The 18,216-nt window shown below is 38.3% G+C and overlaps 1 protein-coding gene across 1 annotated transcript in view; it reads left to right on the top strand.

Annotated features, from left to right (window-relative positions):
- The window catches only part of cntnap2a (contactin associated protein 2a), a gene marked incomplete at its 5' end in the record, with an annotated part of 327,084 nt that overhangs the window by 181,260 nt on the left and 127,608 nt on the right, over nt 1–18,216 (top strand). The window contains one exon of the mRNA XM_080515381.1: nt 12,468–12,617. Within this exon, the coding sequence (XP_080371507.1) occupies nt 12,468–12,617 (150 nt within the window). The remainder of the gene's footprint in view (nt 1–12,467; nt 12,618–18,216) is intronic.

The raw sequence follows: 18,216 nt of genomic DNA, 5'->3' as shown, positions 1-18,216 counted from the left end.
ACTGAAGTAAGGTATTGATGCCATTGATGTCATCAATTCTTTCTAATTTATCCAGTATTAATCCCAGTAGCGCCTCCTATCAGTGGTACAATGATCAACAATGGTTTCTTCAAGTAAAGTTGCATTAGGAATGGTGTGCACTGCACAATCAACCATCCTATAAAAACAAGCAAAACAGGGTTGAAAATATTTTTTTCTCCAACAGGTTTGTCTTGGTGAACCTTTTTGATTCATTTCATTCATTTCTATCTTAACCACCCTCCTCACCGCAGTTAATTCATATTTCTTACCCCACTTTATTATTTTCTTTCCTTCTCTTCTCTTAGACATCCTCATTTATTCTGTCCACTGCTACTTTAATAGGCCATTATGCCCAGGGGTGGGGATTATTACAGAGTTACGCACGAGGCTAATTGGGCTTGAGCCTGCGATTACATCAGTATTACTAGTACGCAAATAGACAATTGCACATGCAAACACAGGCTTCCGCCTTTGATTCTGTTATTAGTATCTTTCAGAGAGAGAGCCACACTATCTTCTGGCTTCAGCGACACAGTGGGGGCTCCGCAGATTTGTAATGGAATGCTTAGTCCCTCCTAATGGCAAATATACCAGTGAGAGACATGCAGATGGGCACACACTGAGGAGCAGAATGAGAGCAGGAGAAAAGAAGAAATGCAATATTTTCTTTCCTCAGTGGGGATCGTTTGTTTATGAAGCAGTTTATTCTGACAGAAAGTGTGATCGCACTTTTGTAAATAGATAAATTGATGTGGAATACATGTATGGAGTTCTACATCTAATGCTTTTAACTCAGGGAAACTTTTAAACTGTTGGTTGCACACTCGAAATCCAAGGCAATTGGAAAGTGTTTTACAGGTGCTGGGAAGTGTTTAAAAGGGGAAAAAAATAAATCAGTGATGAAAGGAGAAATTCGATTTTTATATGTAAGATTGTGTCGAATTAAAAATTATATTAAATCCTGTAATGTTGGACATGTACAAAAATAGATGACTGCTGGAGAGTCTTTAAATCGGCATTTAAGAAGCCACGCGATTAAGTAACAATGATGAGCAATTTTTTACTTCTTTTCCTCCGGTACTATGTGAAATTCTGATGTACTTCTTTGTCCATTGACATACAGACATATTTCAGGAAGATATTTTTCATTATCTGTTTACTCTTCATTCAGCAGGGTTTTTTTTCACAGCAGTTTCAAATCAAATGATTTGCAATAAAGAGCTTCACTTCTTGCTGAGAGGGAGCAGCTTGGCTTGTCATATTCACCTCATGTCTGATTTAGTGTTTCATACAAAGCAGCAGAATCATGGAGCGACTGAGACCTTGATGTGAAGGCAGCAAGTCAGCGAAACCCACATATTTGCTGTTTTCAGTGTTGGTTGATCTAACTAAGGCAATGTTTGAAATTATTGTTGTAAAAATCACAGCCATCTGTGATGTTTACAACAATCATTTCAAACAGGTACTAACATTACAGTAGGATACCAATGCCTGCCAGATGTGTCACGGGCACATTTACATGATCATACATTTTAGTTTTAGTTTTTGTGTGTGTGTTTTCAAATGAAGTAATTAAATGATTTAGCACCTATTACAATGGATTCACCCCCAGAGGCAGTTTCAAACAGAAATTACAAGCCATTGGGAGTACAGTGGTTAGTGCCCCTGACCTTCACCCTTCACCTTCAGACAGTGCGGACGGACCTCATCCAGTAAACGTCCTTAGGCAAGACCTCTGAGGCCATGAGAGCCTACCTCAGCCAGTGAGTGATTTTGAGTCAAATGGAGTCGCCCAGGTCAGTTGCTAGGAAACCAGGGCAATCTGACAACAAATGAGATATTGGACATGGACAGATAATATGAAAATGATGAAATGCTACCACATGAGAAATCAAACCCTACATGCAAAGAATGAGGGACCTATAGATATTCTGAATCCCACAAACAATACTAACTAAGAAGCATCTAGTAGCACAGCGTTCTCACATTTGAAACACCCAACTAGTCAGCGGGGGGGGGGGGTCAACATCACCCTAACAATCGCAGATTGGGTATAAGCCCCAACAGACATGAATAGCCTTAATAAAAGAGCAGCTGACGTGAGAAGGAAGATTGTGAGTAAACTGGAAATGGGGAGCCTTCAACAAATCAAGTTCCTTAGACAATCTGTGAATACTGCCTTGAACACAATACCTACAACAACCATCACTGGAACCAGCAAGCTGATAGGCAGTACAGTCACAGTCCTCCCAGAGGAGCTTGGATATATGATGGAAACTGTATGTAAGGACCAGTATTCTCCATGAAAACAATGCTTAGAGGCAACCAAGTGGCTGTAATAGTATACAGTATATCAACACAGAGTACCCAAATCCGTAAATCCGGACATACTTCCGAAAGTGGTTGAGAACAACAGAGTTAAGATCATGTAGCTTTTATATGGATGAGTAGCTGCAGGTGAACCAACCGGACATAGTGGTGGTTTACAAACAACGAAGGAGGGCAGTAGTTTCATTTTCATTTATTTTCCCCAATTTCACACATACAATGAATGGTTTTTGACTTGCGTTGGTTTACTTCCTGTAGTAGTATGAGTAATCAGAGCAGTGAACCCCAAACTAGGAGAGTGGCTGCAGCAGATCCCATGAACAACAGCTGATGCCTCTGTACAGAAAAGCACATTCCCCGGAACATCTAAGATACGGCCCAAAAAAACTCACTCCCAGTAATCTTACTCCACCACTCTATCACCGTTGCTAGTGTGATCCATGACACCGAGGAATCAATAGGGATGGATCTATAGATCCCATACCAATTGATTCCTTCTCATACTAAATAGAAGGAAATGCCCTATATTAAAAACAAACCAATTAAAATGTTTTGAAGATCTGTATGTATCCGTGATGTAAAAATATTAATAGTTGAAATAGCTGTAGCCACAAGTTGATGTATCAATTTGAAAACCGAGGAACAGTGCAATGACTGAGGGTGAAACTGAATCTCTCTCTTACCCCCTGGAGATGTTGTTCCATCTCAGTCCTCCATTAGCCCATAGTTGGATAAAGATATTTAGGTGTGGACTGATGAGGATTATCATTAACGTTGCGCCCTAACTTCCAGCTTGTAATTTAAAGATTTTTTTTTTTTTTCTAAAAGAACCACTGAATGTGTGGATGCAGAACAAAGGGAAGGTGTTTGAACGAATGAAGGGATATTCTGCAAAAAAAAAAACAACTTCTGCCTGTATAACCGTAGCCCCTTTGCAGTGAGAGGTAATTTCTTCCAGCTGATTGAAAACACAAGGTAAAAGATTTCTCCCATCAAGAAATCCACTCACAGTTATCCCCTTCATGCATACACACATTTCAGAATATGTGTGCGTGTGGTGTGTTTATATGTGGCCACGTATCAGTACCTTCTTGCGTCAAGGCTGGTTTTAATCAGTAAAAGCATGATTTTCTGGCCATTCAGAAATCTGTGTTCCACCTTTACTTTGGGCCAAAAGACAGATTATTACACTGAAGTCAACAAAAAGCTATTGCATGACCAGAAATTATCAAACTTGTTCTTGTGTGAGTGCATGTGCGTGTGTGCGCTCATATATGCTGATAGATTATTGGCTAATTTTGTAACATTCCTATCAGTCTACCTGATTTGCTGTCCAACACGGTTTTCTTTCCCTAATCATTGGCTAGAATTATTCAATTTAGTTACATTATGTCTGGAAAATGTTATCTTCATGGACATGCTCCACAGACAAAGCATGTTTAGATGTATCAAAAGATGAATCAAACTCCTATTCAACACAATTTCCACCATGAAATTATCCAATAACCCAAAGTCAATAAAAATTCTTATTTTATACCTGACGCTGCTTGCTGGTGGGTGTTGTATTTTTGTTTTTTTTTTTACCTTTAAGTGTGTGTGTTGATCCCTCTAATCACCTGCTTCATTAATTATTGAATTATTGGGTGCCAGCATAGTTTCCATGGAAACAATACCGGTGTTTTTTGCAGACAGCTTCTTAAGCATTGAGGAAGTGTGTGTGCGCACAAACTCAGTATGTACTTTTATGAAGTTATACAAAAGAGACAAAACATGCAAAAAGCGATAATTTATCTTCATGAGTTTAACATGTTACAATATATTCAAGAAATTATGAACATATGATTTAGCTCCATGCATTTTACACCCCAGTGCATTCCATTTGACAGTAACAATTAACATGAGAGGAAGATAATTATGAATGTGGTTTTGGAGTGACATGAGGCAAATTTAGAATGTCTTGTTTCACTAAATTGAAAGCTTACTCACCACTCCCACACATTGCTCTGCTGTTGTCGTTTTGTCTGGAGAGATAATGCCAGTAGGTTTAACATTTCATGTTGACATTTGCTTTCTTAATTAACTTTTAATGCCAATATACTTTCTGCCCGACCTGCACAATGTGTTTTTCTTCTGTCAGCTTAGTAAAGCATGTTTGGGTCTTTTTTGTATTGTGCAATAGTATGCAGTATATACATGTATATATTCAATTTTTAAAGCTGGTTAATTTTTTCAATTTTGTCAATCATCCAATTCAAAATCACAAGAGAGACGTTCTTCACCACTAAATCATTCTTGGGCAGGAGGCAAATTCACTGGAAGTCTGGACAAACCAACACAGCTGCACAAGTGCTTCGATTCAACCTCCACCTAAACTGAAATATCCCGCTTTGTTCAAACTGTGCATATATTTCTTCCCGCATGCTTGATGCTCACATCCATAATCCCAGCAAAAAGTAATAACATCCCTTTCTTTTGAGATGCAGAATTACTATCAGTCACACTTGTGTTTACTAGCTCAGTCCATACAAGAAGCATATGGCATTACAATTATGGATAGGCCTGGGGCTCAGATTTATGGGGGGCACACGCCACAGCCACCGTTTATTATAATGTCATATTGTTTCATTCCTCTTGAGTGTGTGCATTTGTGTGTTGTGTCTACTGTATGTGTCAGTGTGATTTTGTGTTTCTGTGTGTGTGTGTATAGGTAAAATGCAATATTTTGGATTCTCGTGTTTTACGTGGTTGGCATATGTGTGAAGATGTGCAAAACTCCTCAAATTACCTTGGAGAACCAAATATTTAGGAGTGGAGGAGATGGGGCAGAATAAATGCATGAATGCCAGAGGGCCTCATAAATCCACAGCAAACCAAATTAATTTTATAGTGTACATACAGGATCAATATATAATCGAAACGGGAGGAGGCAAGACAAGAGGAGAGAAACGGAAGGAGGAGCAACAAGGATGAAACAATGCAGACAAAAAATGTTACAAAAACTAAATATTTACATTTCACATTCTTCTTACTACATGTTCTCCAAGGGATTGAGACAAAAACAATAACTAAAGCAGTCATGGGGAGCTATAAATAGATATAATGTTCTTCCCTGTGTGATAAAATTATGATAATTTGCTCGATTACTTTTTTGTCTCCTGTAACCAGCACCTATTTCTCAGCTCACAATACATCTTCATGATGTTTGAGGTTGTAGGTATTTCAGTGATCATTTATTGGTCATATTTGTTAACTTGTATTCTCTTAGTTTTATTATTTTATTTTAAGCTAACAATAAGAAATTAAGAAAATGTATCTTGGAAATATCTATTGTATGACGTCTAAAAAATGGCTATAATCTGTTGTGTAGTTCCTCGTTTCTTTAGCAAAGTATCTCATATTACCAGCAAGTACATCCAATTGGTGTGATTTGTTTATTTATTTTTTTTATTATTGTTTTTTTAAATGGTGCTTGAGCATGTGATCGGCTCACCAAAAAAAAAGAAAACTCCTTCAAGTTATTATTTTTAAATGGACACCAAATGCAGAGTCATATTCAGTGTATTTTATATTCTAAGACAGTATAATACTCGGTGATGTCTGATGTCTGTGTAGCAATGCATTTTACTTTCCTTTATTTATTTAAAAGAAATCGTGTACAGTTTAACATAAATGTTGCCATTTAATGAATTGTACCAGATTTAGCTGGAGGCTCAATGATTGTTTTTCTTTCATACCTTCTTGGTTTGGTTACAATCTCCATTCTAAAATGTCTAGCTTATTTTTTTCCTTTTGTAAATGTATATTTCTATTTATCAAATTGATTCAAGTCCTCTCAACTTGTCAATATTAGATTGAAGTGATTTACAAGTCTTGTCACTCTCTATACTGAGAAAGAGATGCAATCAATAGAAATTGAATACTTGCACAGTCACATACAGATGTGCACTAACACATCATTGTTCTCTAAGAATATCCAACCAAGCTTAAATTCCAATGTCTGTTGAGTTTAAACTTTGTAAACTTTGTGGTAGTTATTGTTTTCACAGTGTTGATCTGTTCATTTGCCTTTTGGATGGATGCTCGACCAAATGAATGCAAATAGATGCTCAACCTTGTTTACATTGCAAGACTTTTTGGGCATTTGCAGTTTGAGCCAATGTCTCAGTCTGACAGAGCTGCAGTCTTCCATATGAGTAAGAGTGTGAGTAATGGAACACCTCGGCGGGTCAGGTGGGTCTGGAAAAGAGTTCACTGTTGGACTGCTATCTGTCATACCAGTTTTCTTTAGCGTATCTATAAACAGCGTATCTGCGATGTCAGTAACTGCTACCTTTCAAAGACTTGACTGTATCGGTGCACTGTGGACTTCACTGTGTGAAACATGCCATGAGCTCAAGACAGACACTGTTTGGCACTCGCATACACTCGTTCTTGAGTCATATGAACGTATTGGTAACTGGGATCTAGTGTACTTTCATTGTTACAGATAAAGTGTGGTGGGTATGTGCTTGGGTCTTTGAATTTTATTCATTTATCGAATACTTTCAAGAAGAAAAAAGCAGTTAACAGAATGCAACTCCTTACAAAAAGGGAATGAAACAACACAAAGAAATAGTGTAAACTTCTGATGAACTGATGGACAGAAGTGGAAAGGGCCACATCGTTGGAATAGGAGAGTTAAAAGGGATAAATAAAATGTGCATTTATCACCTGAAGAGCAACAAAGGACAATGTTATTTTGCAATTCAGTGCATTGGTCTTCAAATTTTAAGGGAAAATACAATTATGTTTAAAAGTCTAATAGGTAATGTTAAGATACCGATGTACATGTCCTGCATGGTAGAATAATCACAAAGGCCAGTTTGCCCAAATTCCCATATTCACAGAGACTTTACTTCCCAGCTTTGCCAGTAGAATCTGTCTATTCAACTGGACTGAATGCCCATCAGCTGCCATATAATTATCCTAAATTACCCACCTATTATGGTAAAAATTAGAAGCCATCTATTTTTACCCATGCTTCTTTGATTGAAAGCAGTGAATTTAAAGTAATAGACACCCCTGACAGGCTTTCAAAAGATAGTTGTAATAGTACAGAATTTAGGACCTCAGCCCTGTCCATCACTTACTGCTTGACGGTTGCTTGTTTGTGAAAACTACATATATTGCAGATCAGTGAAGTTTCATTGTTGAATGGCTCAACCTCTCCTCAAGTGATCAGAGCAGCTCTTACGAGAAAACCCAGCCAAGAAATATTTCATTAGGGGCATTTGACTGATGGAAGATTGGTTAGCAGTTTCTTTCAGTGTTTTCCATTGTGGATTTTGTATGTTCTCCTTGTGTGTGCATAGGTTTTCTCTGAGTACTCACAGCCCAAAGGCATGTACAGCACGTGAATATGTCTTCGAACTGGCCATAGGTGTGCATAAATGTGTCTTCATGGTTGTCTAGCTGTCTCTGTAATCCTAAATTGGACAAAGTTTTTTGGACGATTGATGGGTAGAAACAAGAAACTTCATCGGATTAAAAAGGAAGTGGTTATTTTATCCAAAGCACAGTTAAATCAGTAAGGCCATTTGCATTTATTTAACATTAGTTAGTTTTTTTTTTTTTTTTAAGGTAAAGCAATAGTATGTATTTATGTTCCCATATCATTGTGCCTGCCTCCTGAATCTTATTCAGTGAAGCATTGGTGAGCTGGAATTCTGGAATTCAGCCTTCATATTATCCAGCTCTTCCCTGAGAGCTGTCACTTCCTTCCCCAGTTCTTCAGCAGTTGTCACTCTGAAATCCGGTGCTGCCAGTTCTGCCACATGCACTAGAAGCATGAAAACTAATCATTTCTCGACTACTCTTTCAAGATTTTCTAAAATTACCAAGTCTCTGATTCTGTAATTACATCCCAGAAATCAGTCTCTGAGCCTCTTCCACCATCTTCCTCTGGAGCTGCGGCTCAATCCAGGCTGCATGCCGCTCAGCCGTAATTGCCATCACTTTGTTTTCAGTGGCTGTCAATCTGGGGCTCATCACTGAAACATCATAGAGGTTTCATTGCTGTTGATATGACATTAGATTTAGCTCATCTCTCGTCAATAAAATATATTTTTTCCGCATGGAGATACACCAGTTTTACATTGCTGCAATGTAAAAAGAGAGACTGTTACCATGAGTCTGCCACTTCAAATGTATGAACCATTACATTTCAGATGCACTGTAGATCATGTATAGATGACTTTTTCTTAGGTTCACTTAAAAGATATTTAGATTTCTGCTCTGCAAATCAATATTTTCAGTTCAACATTTCCTCAAATAAAGATCAGAATCAGTTAACTGAGGTTAAAAACCTAAAGTTTCACCTTAAATTATCGATTTGGTCAAGAAATGAAGAGAAAAGTAGAAACTGACCAGAGTTTGCAGTTCAGGTTTTGGTCTCCCTCAATTCCAGCCTCTGCTTCTACACCAAGTCTCCCGTGCACTTCGCTCAGCCCAAATATTGCTACTTGTCTGGTACATTGTCTTTAAACCTCGGTCAGCATCTCCATCGCCATCCTAAGCATGCAGCAGCAGACCTCATTGTAAAATACGTTTTAGATGTCATATAGATTGAGTTGCATGGACACAGGTATTGCATTTCTGCAGCACAAAGCTGCTGTTCTTGATCAAATTTGGGACGGTATGGTAATATAGTTTTCAGCTCTTTAAACAAAAATATTTCCTAAGTAAGAAGCCTGCATGCTAATATAGCCAAGTATTACCCAACGCCACATTTTTGGGAAAGTGCAATGATAAAATGTGTCTGTTGATAATGATTAGTGAGATATGCATTGCAGCAGCATTTTTAATTATTGACCTTAAATGTAATTGATCATTTGATTTTTTTTAATGCAAATGCCAGTGTTGTTTATGAGGCAATTGATATATGCAAAGTGTCTGAATTGATTATACACTAGCTGCAATCACACTAAAGTTTTTATGTGTTTTATGTCCACCCATTCATCTTCCACACTTCTAAGTGTAATTGTATGGCCAAGAAATGCATGTTTTTTGAAGGTAAAAGTAAATTGTGGTACCTTAAGAAAGCCCATGCAGGGAAACATCCATATGTACAAAAAATAGAATCAAACTGGGGATACAGTCACTGTGACGTGAGATCTAATCACCAAACCACAGTACATTTTAACGTGGTTTTCATTCACATCCTTGTCCTTTGCAAAATAAGTGGGAGAGTAGGACTCTGTAAGGCATACACTGTGATACCGAGGTCGTACATAACTCAACTGAGAATTTATTCCATTCAGAAAACATTTAAGCTAGCCTTGATAAAAAAAACTGTGAATATAGTCAGTTTGGTACTTTTGAATAGATTGTATTGTATAGAAATAGCTTACCAGCTAATTCCAATTGTTTTGTTTACTGAAAGTTTTGACGGTTTCTTTCTATGAAATAGCATGTGTCAGTTTGCATTTCAGTTTCATTGTTTCCATTTCATTCAGAACAAAAACCAAGCAAAGTGACTGGTCAGCTTTTTGTTTTCAAGCTGCTGCATATGAATGACAACTCCAAAGCAAGCCAATAAACAGTGTTATCTAGTTAAATCTGAATGATTCCCTTCCTCCTCTTTCCACTCGCTTTTGTTTATGCCCTTTTTTTTAATCTGCAGCAGACAGCCAGCATATGCATGATCTGAGCGTGTGTGACAGTGAGAGAGAGATAGAGAAATTAAAATGTTTGATTATGAGAATAATAGCAGGTTTCAGCCGACACTTGTGGTATTTGTGCATGTGTTGCTGCAGGAAGCGTGAAGATTCAGTAACACTGCTGTCACTGATAAGCTCATCATTCAAAGCTATTGCAGGTGATGTAAAGCAGATGCGGGGACACAAGGTTATACATTAACTATTTCCCATTATATTCAAGAGGTTACAGAGAGCTTGATAGTGATTACATCAAGCCAATATTTGGTCCGAGGTGTAACTGTCAGTGAGGGAGAGTATCAAGGTCGCTTTTTACCAAAGTATACTTTTTACCGTCATCCTATGAAGAGTAGACATCAGTCTACTTCCCTCTCTTTTTTCTTTTTAGGTTCATGACCTTTCAGGTGCGACAAAAAATGCACAATCATGCAATATTTTTACATTTTCCTTTTCCTTTATGCGAACTAGTGTTTTGAGGTTGTGTAAGCATGTGTGTATTTGTGCATATTTAACCAGCATTGCCCAGAACATGGCCTCAGTGGTCACACCTCCCAGCAAGTGGCCATCTTGGCCCTTTATGTCTGTGGTCACGGCCTTGAACAAGCACGCAGACACACACACACACACACGCACACAATCACCCCGCTGCTTCAGATTAATTAGTTTAGACTCCCTGCTGATATCAAAGTCAAGGTTTTCAATTCCATTCTGGGAAGAGATAAACAATGTAAAACCATCTTGTGGGTGGCAAAGACTCGTGGGGATGAAAACGCGCAAAACAAATGCTGACAGACGTTCAAACAGGCTTTTTACACACGATAGAAATGTATTGGCACAAGTAGCACGTTAAAGTATATGTGTATTGACTTGCATGCAGATGTGCCAGAGCATGCAAACTGCTGCTGAGAGTGATTTGCACATGACCGTACCTTGAACTTCGCTGCAACGTCCTCACCATCAATGTATTACAGTCATTGAAGCACTGAACTATACCCAGTTAAAAGAAAAAAGAGAGAGAAAAACACTCATCAAATGGCCACAAAAGAACATGAATATAAAGACAAAAGGAAAAAAGAGAAAAGTTAAATGCGGATATACTAGAGAGGATATAGAGCCGAAGAGACAGAAGAATCAGGGACAGGGAGAAGGATGAATAGAGATTGGTGTCAGTATGAAGTGATATATGAAGGAGAGGGCGATGAGAGTGAGCTGGCTTCTCTCTCAGCTCCAATAGTAATGTCCCTTTCCAAAACATCACTCATATTTAATGGAGCAGAGCTACAAGGGAAAGGAGAAAGGAGACCGCAGGAGTTGTATGCGTGAAACACACACATAACACAACGTATGCAACACACAACAAGCTTGCAGACACGCACACGAATGCTCAAAGTCGCATGCACGGAGAAAGCACACTCGCATGCACTCGGGTACTCAGGTGGAAACAGGGTTCTCTGACAGTTAATGGAGTTGAGACACAGGGGCCTTGAGAGTGGAAGCCGCACTCTGCAAGGAAAGAGGGGCAGAAGAAGATCAAGAACAAAATAGAAGGGAGAAGAATTGATGTGAATGTGAAGCAAGAAAAGAAAAAAGAAAAAAGAAAGGCGGTCGAGAGCCAGGAAGAAGATTCTCAAGCGAGCGTGTCTTAATTCACAAATCAAACCAGTGTGCACTCATTGTGAGGGAAAGAAATCCCTGTCAATCAAAATAGAAAGAACCCCACGGTATTTGTGACAGGGCTAAAGTAAATAGATGCAAAGTGAGACATTCAAATCGTTTTAGGGCTCAAGAACATGGAGCAGAGACGAGGTGTGTGTGAATAAAAGAGACTTGAAGGTGTATGAGTTCTAGTACATTGGGTCAACCTTCCAGAGCTATGGACAGTGCACAAAGAGGTGATGAAGAGTGCAGCCAGGACCGAGGTGGTGGGGGCAAGTGTCAGGGCTGATGTGACGGACAGATCACAGCAAAAGTGAAAGGGAAGATTTACAAGACGGTCGTGAGATCTGCTATGATGTATGGGTTGGAGAAAGTGGCACTAGCCAAAAGACAGGAGGCTGAGCTGGATGAGAGTGACCAGAATGAGGGGGTATCAAATAAGGACAGATCGGAGCAGTTTAGAGATAAAGCTAGAGAGGCCAGGTTGAGATGGTATGGACATGCACTGAGGAGAGATAATACATATATTGGACACTGCTGCCATTCATGAGGGAAAAAAGACTTGAAATATTTATAGATGTAGAGAAGGAGGACATGGAGATGGTTGGTATGTCATTCAGAGGAGGCAAGCAGAGGCACGTAGAGGTGGTGACTGCTGAACGGAGCACCCGAGTTACAAGGAAATTAAAGCTCATACCTGGAATTGACACAATTACAATTTGCTATTGTATGTTTTCTAAGTACTCCTCTCCCTCTCCCACTCTCCAGGTTCAGGTCTGAACGACGGCCAGTGGCACGCAATACGCTTGGTCGCCAAGGAGAACTTTGCCATGCTGACTATAGATGGCGAGGAGTCATCGGCCGTGCGCTCCACGACACCTCTAACTATCACTACGGGAGGAACCTATCACCTGGGAGGTAAGGGTCACCCCAGTGTCTTCACCACGCTCGCATTTCCATTTTAATCCATCCTCACACTGTCACATATTCCAATAATGGCCATCTGGGTGGCATCAAGATACAATCATTTCAACTGCTCGCAACTACTTGTGTGTTAAACAAGTAATAATAATCTCAATAATACATTTCACATTGCTTCTAATGATAATGTATAAGTAAAGTGAGCGTACAGCACACAATCCTACTGTAACTCATATGCAAACAGGTATTATTAATATTTTCTTGAGGGTTATTATGTCTCTAAATTATTTATCTTGTCTTATACTGCTCAGAATTAAGATTTGCTATCTTGGCAAAAACCCAGACAAGACAACAACACCAGACATGGAGCGAATCACACACTAACACACAGTCACACGCACAGAAGCAGATAATACATGCAGCAGCCTCAATCTGTCCGAATTAGGAAGATGCCATGTTAATGATGCTTGACACAGCTGTCCATCTTTTGGAAGATGGTCCATATCTAAACGTGCGTGTGCGTGCGTGTGTGTGTGTGTATTGAGCACCTGTATGAAATTACAGTAACTGAGAGAGATAGTCCGGCTCTGATAGCTCCATCAGCCCTCTGTCCCTCTCTTTCCGAATCGCAGCACAATCTTCTCCATCAAGCAAAACCATTTCCTCATGCCAATCAGTAACAATCAGAGCATATCACACACACACACACACACACACACACACACACACACACACACACACACACACACACACACACACACACCTGCAGGTGTTTCTGTTACTTTGTCTATTTTAATTTACACCCCGCGAGTGTTGAGTGAATTTTGTACGTCTCTGATGATGTCTTTGAAAAAATTATATCAAATGTTTATTGGCTTAGAATAGAATAGAAAATACTTTCTTAATCCCAGATAGAAATTAGTTTACAGTGTTGCTTGATGCAGAATAGAACATTAAAAAAAAATCACATGAGTCTGACTAAAAATTAAATAAGTAAATATTAATGTGCGTAAGGCTTAACTGTGATTAATATGTGCATGGAAGAGTGGAAATGACAGAAAAGCACAGCAGACACTATTCACAAGGAAGCATTATGCAGTGTAATGCCACAACAAGAAAGGATCTCATATGACTGTAGTGCACTATCCACTATTTTTTCGAATCAATTTTAGATTCTGCAGACGCTTTCAGTTTGTCTCTATTGTTGATTATTGTTTTTTGATTTGAGCTTAGCCTTCTCGTTTTTTTCCTTGTCTTTCTTTTCTGGTACCTCTTCTCATCTTTCATTTTATCCTTTAGTCTCCATTTTGATGAAATTACTGAATTATTGACTTCAGTAAGCCGAGCTGCATGTCAATAACGGCTGAGAGGAAAGGATCTCTGTAATGTCTTTACTTGTTCAAGAGGGCAGAGGAGCACGTCCTCTTGACGTGGGTATTGAATTGACGGGTGGACACCACCTTTAACACAAGCCTTTATTATTGTCTAATAACTGAGCTGTGGTGGGAAAAAGATTAATAAAATTCCCGTTACAGAATGGTATAATACACCACCTCACATTTTGCACATACACCCGACAGTTCAGAGATATACTATTGTTTTTCAGTGAGTTTTTCCCCACTGACGGAGGCAGTGTGCCGGCTAAATTGGCAGCAGCTGTGACTGGGGTTTTACTCGTTAATTTTACATGACACACTGAATGCTGAGGAGCAGGGAGCCTTGTGGTAAACACAAGTTGGAAGGCTGCAGGGGATACAAAACTGTTGATCATTACAATGGAGAGGAGTACAAAGTGATATTTAGGCCACCGCTCCAAGTTTTTCTCAAGTTTTACAAAGGTATTTTTGAAAACTATTTAAGCCAGTTCTCCGTCTAGATTTAAAATCTCTTTCATGAGAAAGTGAACGTACGATTGCAGGATGTTTCCAGCCCATAGAAGTGTTTTACCTTTGAACCTAACTTCCTCATGATAAGCATTGGTTTACTTGAAAATGCATATCATACATATAAATAAGACCTTAAACCTTATGACCTACATTTTTGTCCTCTGATCTGGTGCCTTGAAAGATGTTAAAAACCTTGTTTTCTCATCATGAAATGTGGCTTGGAAGTTGCTTGACAATATGACACCACATGGATTTAGATTTATCGTGATGAATTTGATTGGTTGGAGTTGAGTTTAGAGCATTTGACTTAGCTTCTACATTCTTCATAGCTCAGACTGCTGTTTATGTTGATGGATAACATCAGTCTATATTAGTTCATTGTTTTTATGCTGTTTGTGGTCGAGCTTTCTGGTAGCTGTTGTTTTTAAAGGGTTAAGATAGCTATATGATAAAATACCCTACGTCATCTGAATGTGTTTTTTGCAGGAATCTGTACAGATGTGCCTTAAAACTAACCCTAACCCTTGGACTGACTGTGTGTGGGCTTTTGTTTCTTTTTAAACCAAATGCTGTATAATGCCAAATTGCAGAGAAACACATTAACTTACAAATCAGATAGAGTTTCGGGGGCATTTATTCACAATACTCCTCCTCATCATATTCAAAGGCTAATTTCCATCCCAGAACCAAGGTAACAGAATAATATACTGAGTGTACAAAAGATAGTTTAGCCTTTGGCTTGCCCTCAATTACTCTCTCTGATGGCTCAGCTTGATGAGTCAAAGAGGCCAAGCAAATTAAGCTGTCCTAAAGCTCTCCAACAGTATTCCATCAGCACTTTTTTTTGTGTGACTTGGACTGTTTTATCACTGAGCTTCAATTAACAGAAAACCCACATTATCATGAACAACCCATGTTTCTTCACACACTGGACTTCAGATAATTGCAGCGAGTTGTTCATGCAGGTGGCCATCTGCTTTGAATCACATTCCTTCAAGGCATCAATCTGTTGTGTTTTCAGTGGTACTAGTTGTTGATCAGTGAGCACTGATTGAACCAGATTTCGTGCACAAAATATTACTGTAAGTCAAAGCATCCATGTTTGAATAGCAGACATCAGCGACAAGGCAATTCAGAGTGTTTTACATAAAGAAAACACTTTAATGAAAGGCAGTAGCAAACAAAATGGTCTTCGGTGTCGTTTTGAGAAATCTCAGATTGTGAGCACTCCTGCTGGTCTCTGGTACCTTGCTCTTAATATCTTGTGCACAAAAACAAAAAGCAGCTCTTGCATGTTATGTTGTGACAGCGGGAAAGGAAAGTAGGTTTGATCCATAAAACCTTACAGATCTAGCATAACATAACATAACATAACATAACAGCTGTATATTGGGCTGCACCATCAAGCGTTTAAAGGACCAGGGGAACTATGTGGAAGTCAATTTTCCTAATGACAGGAAGACATTGCAAAGATCTGAGAACTGGATGAATGTAGTTGATTTTCTTTCTCTTTGTGAGCACTCTGTTCTGTGAAGACCAGCTAAGACTGTCTGCTGAATGTAGTTTCTTTAAATGGTGGTGAGGCACCAGCTATATAATTGTGCTATTTTCATTGGGTGATTGTGAAACATATTTGTTTTTGTTTTAATTGATATGTTCAGTCGGACTCTGGTCAGATCGAGATAAAGGTGTGCGGCTTTTCGTGCGACTACTCTGCTACCATGTCATGTTTGGGATATATTTTTCAATGTTCTCTTTTAAGTTGTAAGCACATACTTCTTATTTTTACATTTCCTCACAATCTTTATTTAAAAATCTGAATTAGACAGTCGAAATGATGTCCATATACTCACCAGACTAAAGTAGGTATGACAGCTGCTGGTTCTGTGTTCATCTCTTCCTTTTATTTTGTACATACTTGCTTTGATGCTTTTGACATAACTTAAGAATAATGTAATTTAATTAATATAACCTTGTATCAAACAAATGAAGAAATGCCTCAGTAAAAAAAAGAAAGAAAAGTGCACAAATGTGAAAGGAAACATGTTGTTTTCAGACAAGTATATAATATGAAAAAAATTTGTTTGAATAATTTGAGGACAGGTTAAAAAAAGAAGTGAATCACACAAATTTCTGTGTGTACCATGATAGAAAAAGGAGCAAGAAGAACTACTCTTTTTTTGCGTTTGACCAATGCAATACTATAACTATTTTTAAATATCTGTAAACAGAAATAGCTGTAAACAGAAATAGCTGTAAACAGAGCGCCATATCACACATTCTGTTACGATTATAAATATAGCACATGTGTACATACAAACACATTCAAGTACAGATACATTGTTTTACTATTTACTCTTCATTTAATGCGTTCCCCCTTCTAGTGTTTAACAAACATGGAGAAATTAAAGCGAAAGTGTTATGTTGAAGTGTGACAGCCTCACATATGCAAAGCTGCACAGTACATGCAGCACGACTTCCACCAAGTCTGAAACACAAAGTTATTCTGACTGAACGCAATATGATATCAGAGAACTGAAGGGTAAGTGCATCTAGTGACAACTAATTTTCCCATGGAGGCACATGAACACTTGGCATCTGTACACACACTTGCAGAAGTACACAGATTGTTGACACCAAAGCATTATGTGAGATAATTATCAGTCTGTGTTTAATTAAATAGAGAGTGAGTGAGTGCGCATTTGGGAGACGCAGCTGTGGTCTTACCTCTCACCTGCCTTTTAAGTGGACAGAACATCACCAGTGGGACGTGATTACTTTTACTGTCCTCCAGGCTTGATACTATGACTCCGTTAAATTCAAAACATTTCACTGGGTAGTGATCTTATTCTGCCCGGCAGAATAAAAATAAAAATAAAGACGGTTCAGCTTGTTTTGCCTGTCCCATCAATGATGATTATGTCCAAGTTGAGATATTTCTGGAGACACTAATATGACAGAAAACTGCAAGTTCTCTCTTTTGCACAAGGGCAGGATTTTAATGTGTGACTTTCACATGGAACGGGAAAACTGATTTTAAACATAGCAGCACTCCATAATGCTTCCAACATTAATATTAATGCCCCTTCTGTTTTATAAAAAGACAAGTCTCCTGACATCTTTGCTAATTAATGCATTTATTAACCTAAGAAATTATCACATTTGCATAAGTGGTTACATTAAATGTATTTAGATAACTGTGATGGCACATTATGCAAATCAATTAAATTTGTTTGGAATTGAAAGTCATGCACACCATGCACATTTTCTGTTCATTCATTCATTTACTGTTAACTTTCACCTTTTCTTTGATATTGTCATATATGCATATATATATATGTACAGATTCAGTTGCTGTGAGGGGTTTCTCTCACACTAACTGACACACTGATTACTTCTGTATATATTTGCAAAATAATGCTAATAAATAAATACATTTTAAGGTATTAAACTGTAATAACAATGCTTTGGTATGTTGAGCTGTACTGTATATAACCAAAAAGCAGCATCCTGCAGTCACAAAATATGACAAAACAATAGCTGGTTGTGTCCAGTTAAATTGTTAAAATTGTTAAAACTCTGATTCATAAATTATACTTTGTAATTACTAAAGATGTGAAGGTCCCTGCTGACACACTTTTTATATCGCCTGATAATTAATTTATTTTTTGTCAAATTCAATGTCTTATCTTTCCAAATTGCTTTCTTTG

The sequence above is a fragment of the Blennius ocellaris genome (assembly GCF_963422515.1).
Source record: "Blennius ocellaris genome assembly, chromosome: 19".
Lineage (NCBI taxonomy): Eukaryota > Metazoa > Chordata > Actinopteri > Blenniiformes > Blenniidae > Blennius > Blennius ocellaris.
Note: the sequence above shows the minus strand (reverse complement) of the source record. Positions and strands in the feature narration are given on the sequence as shown.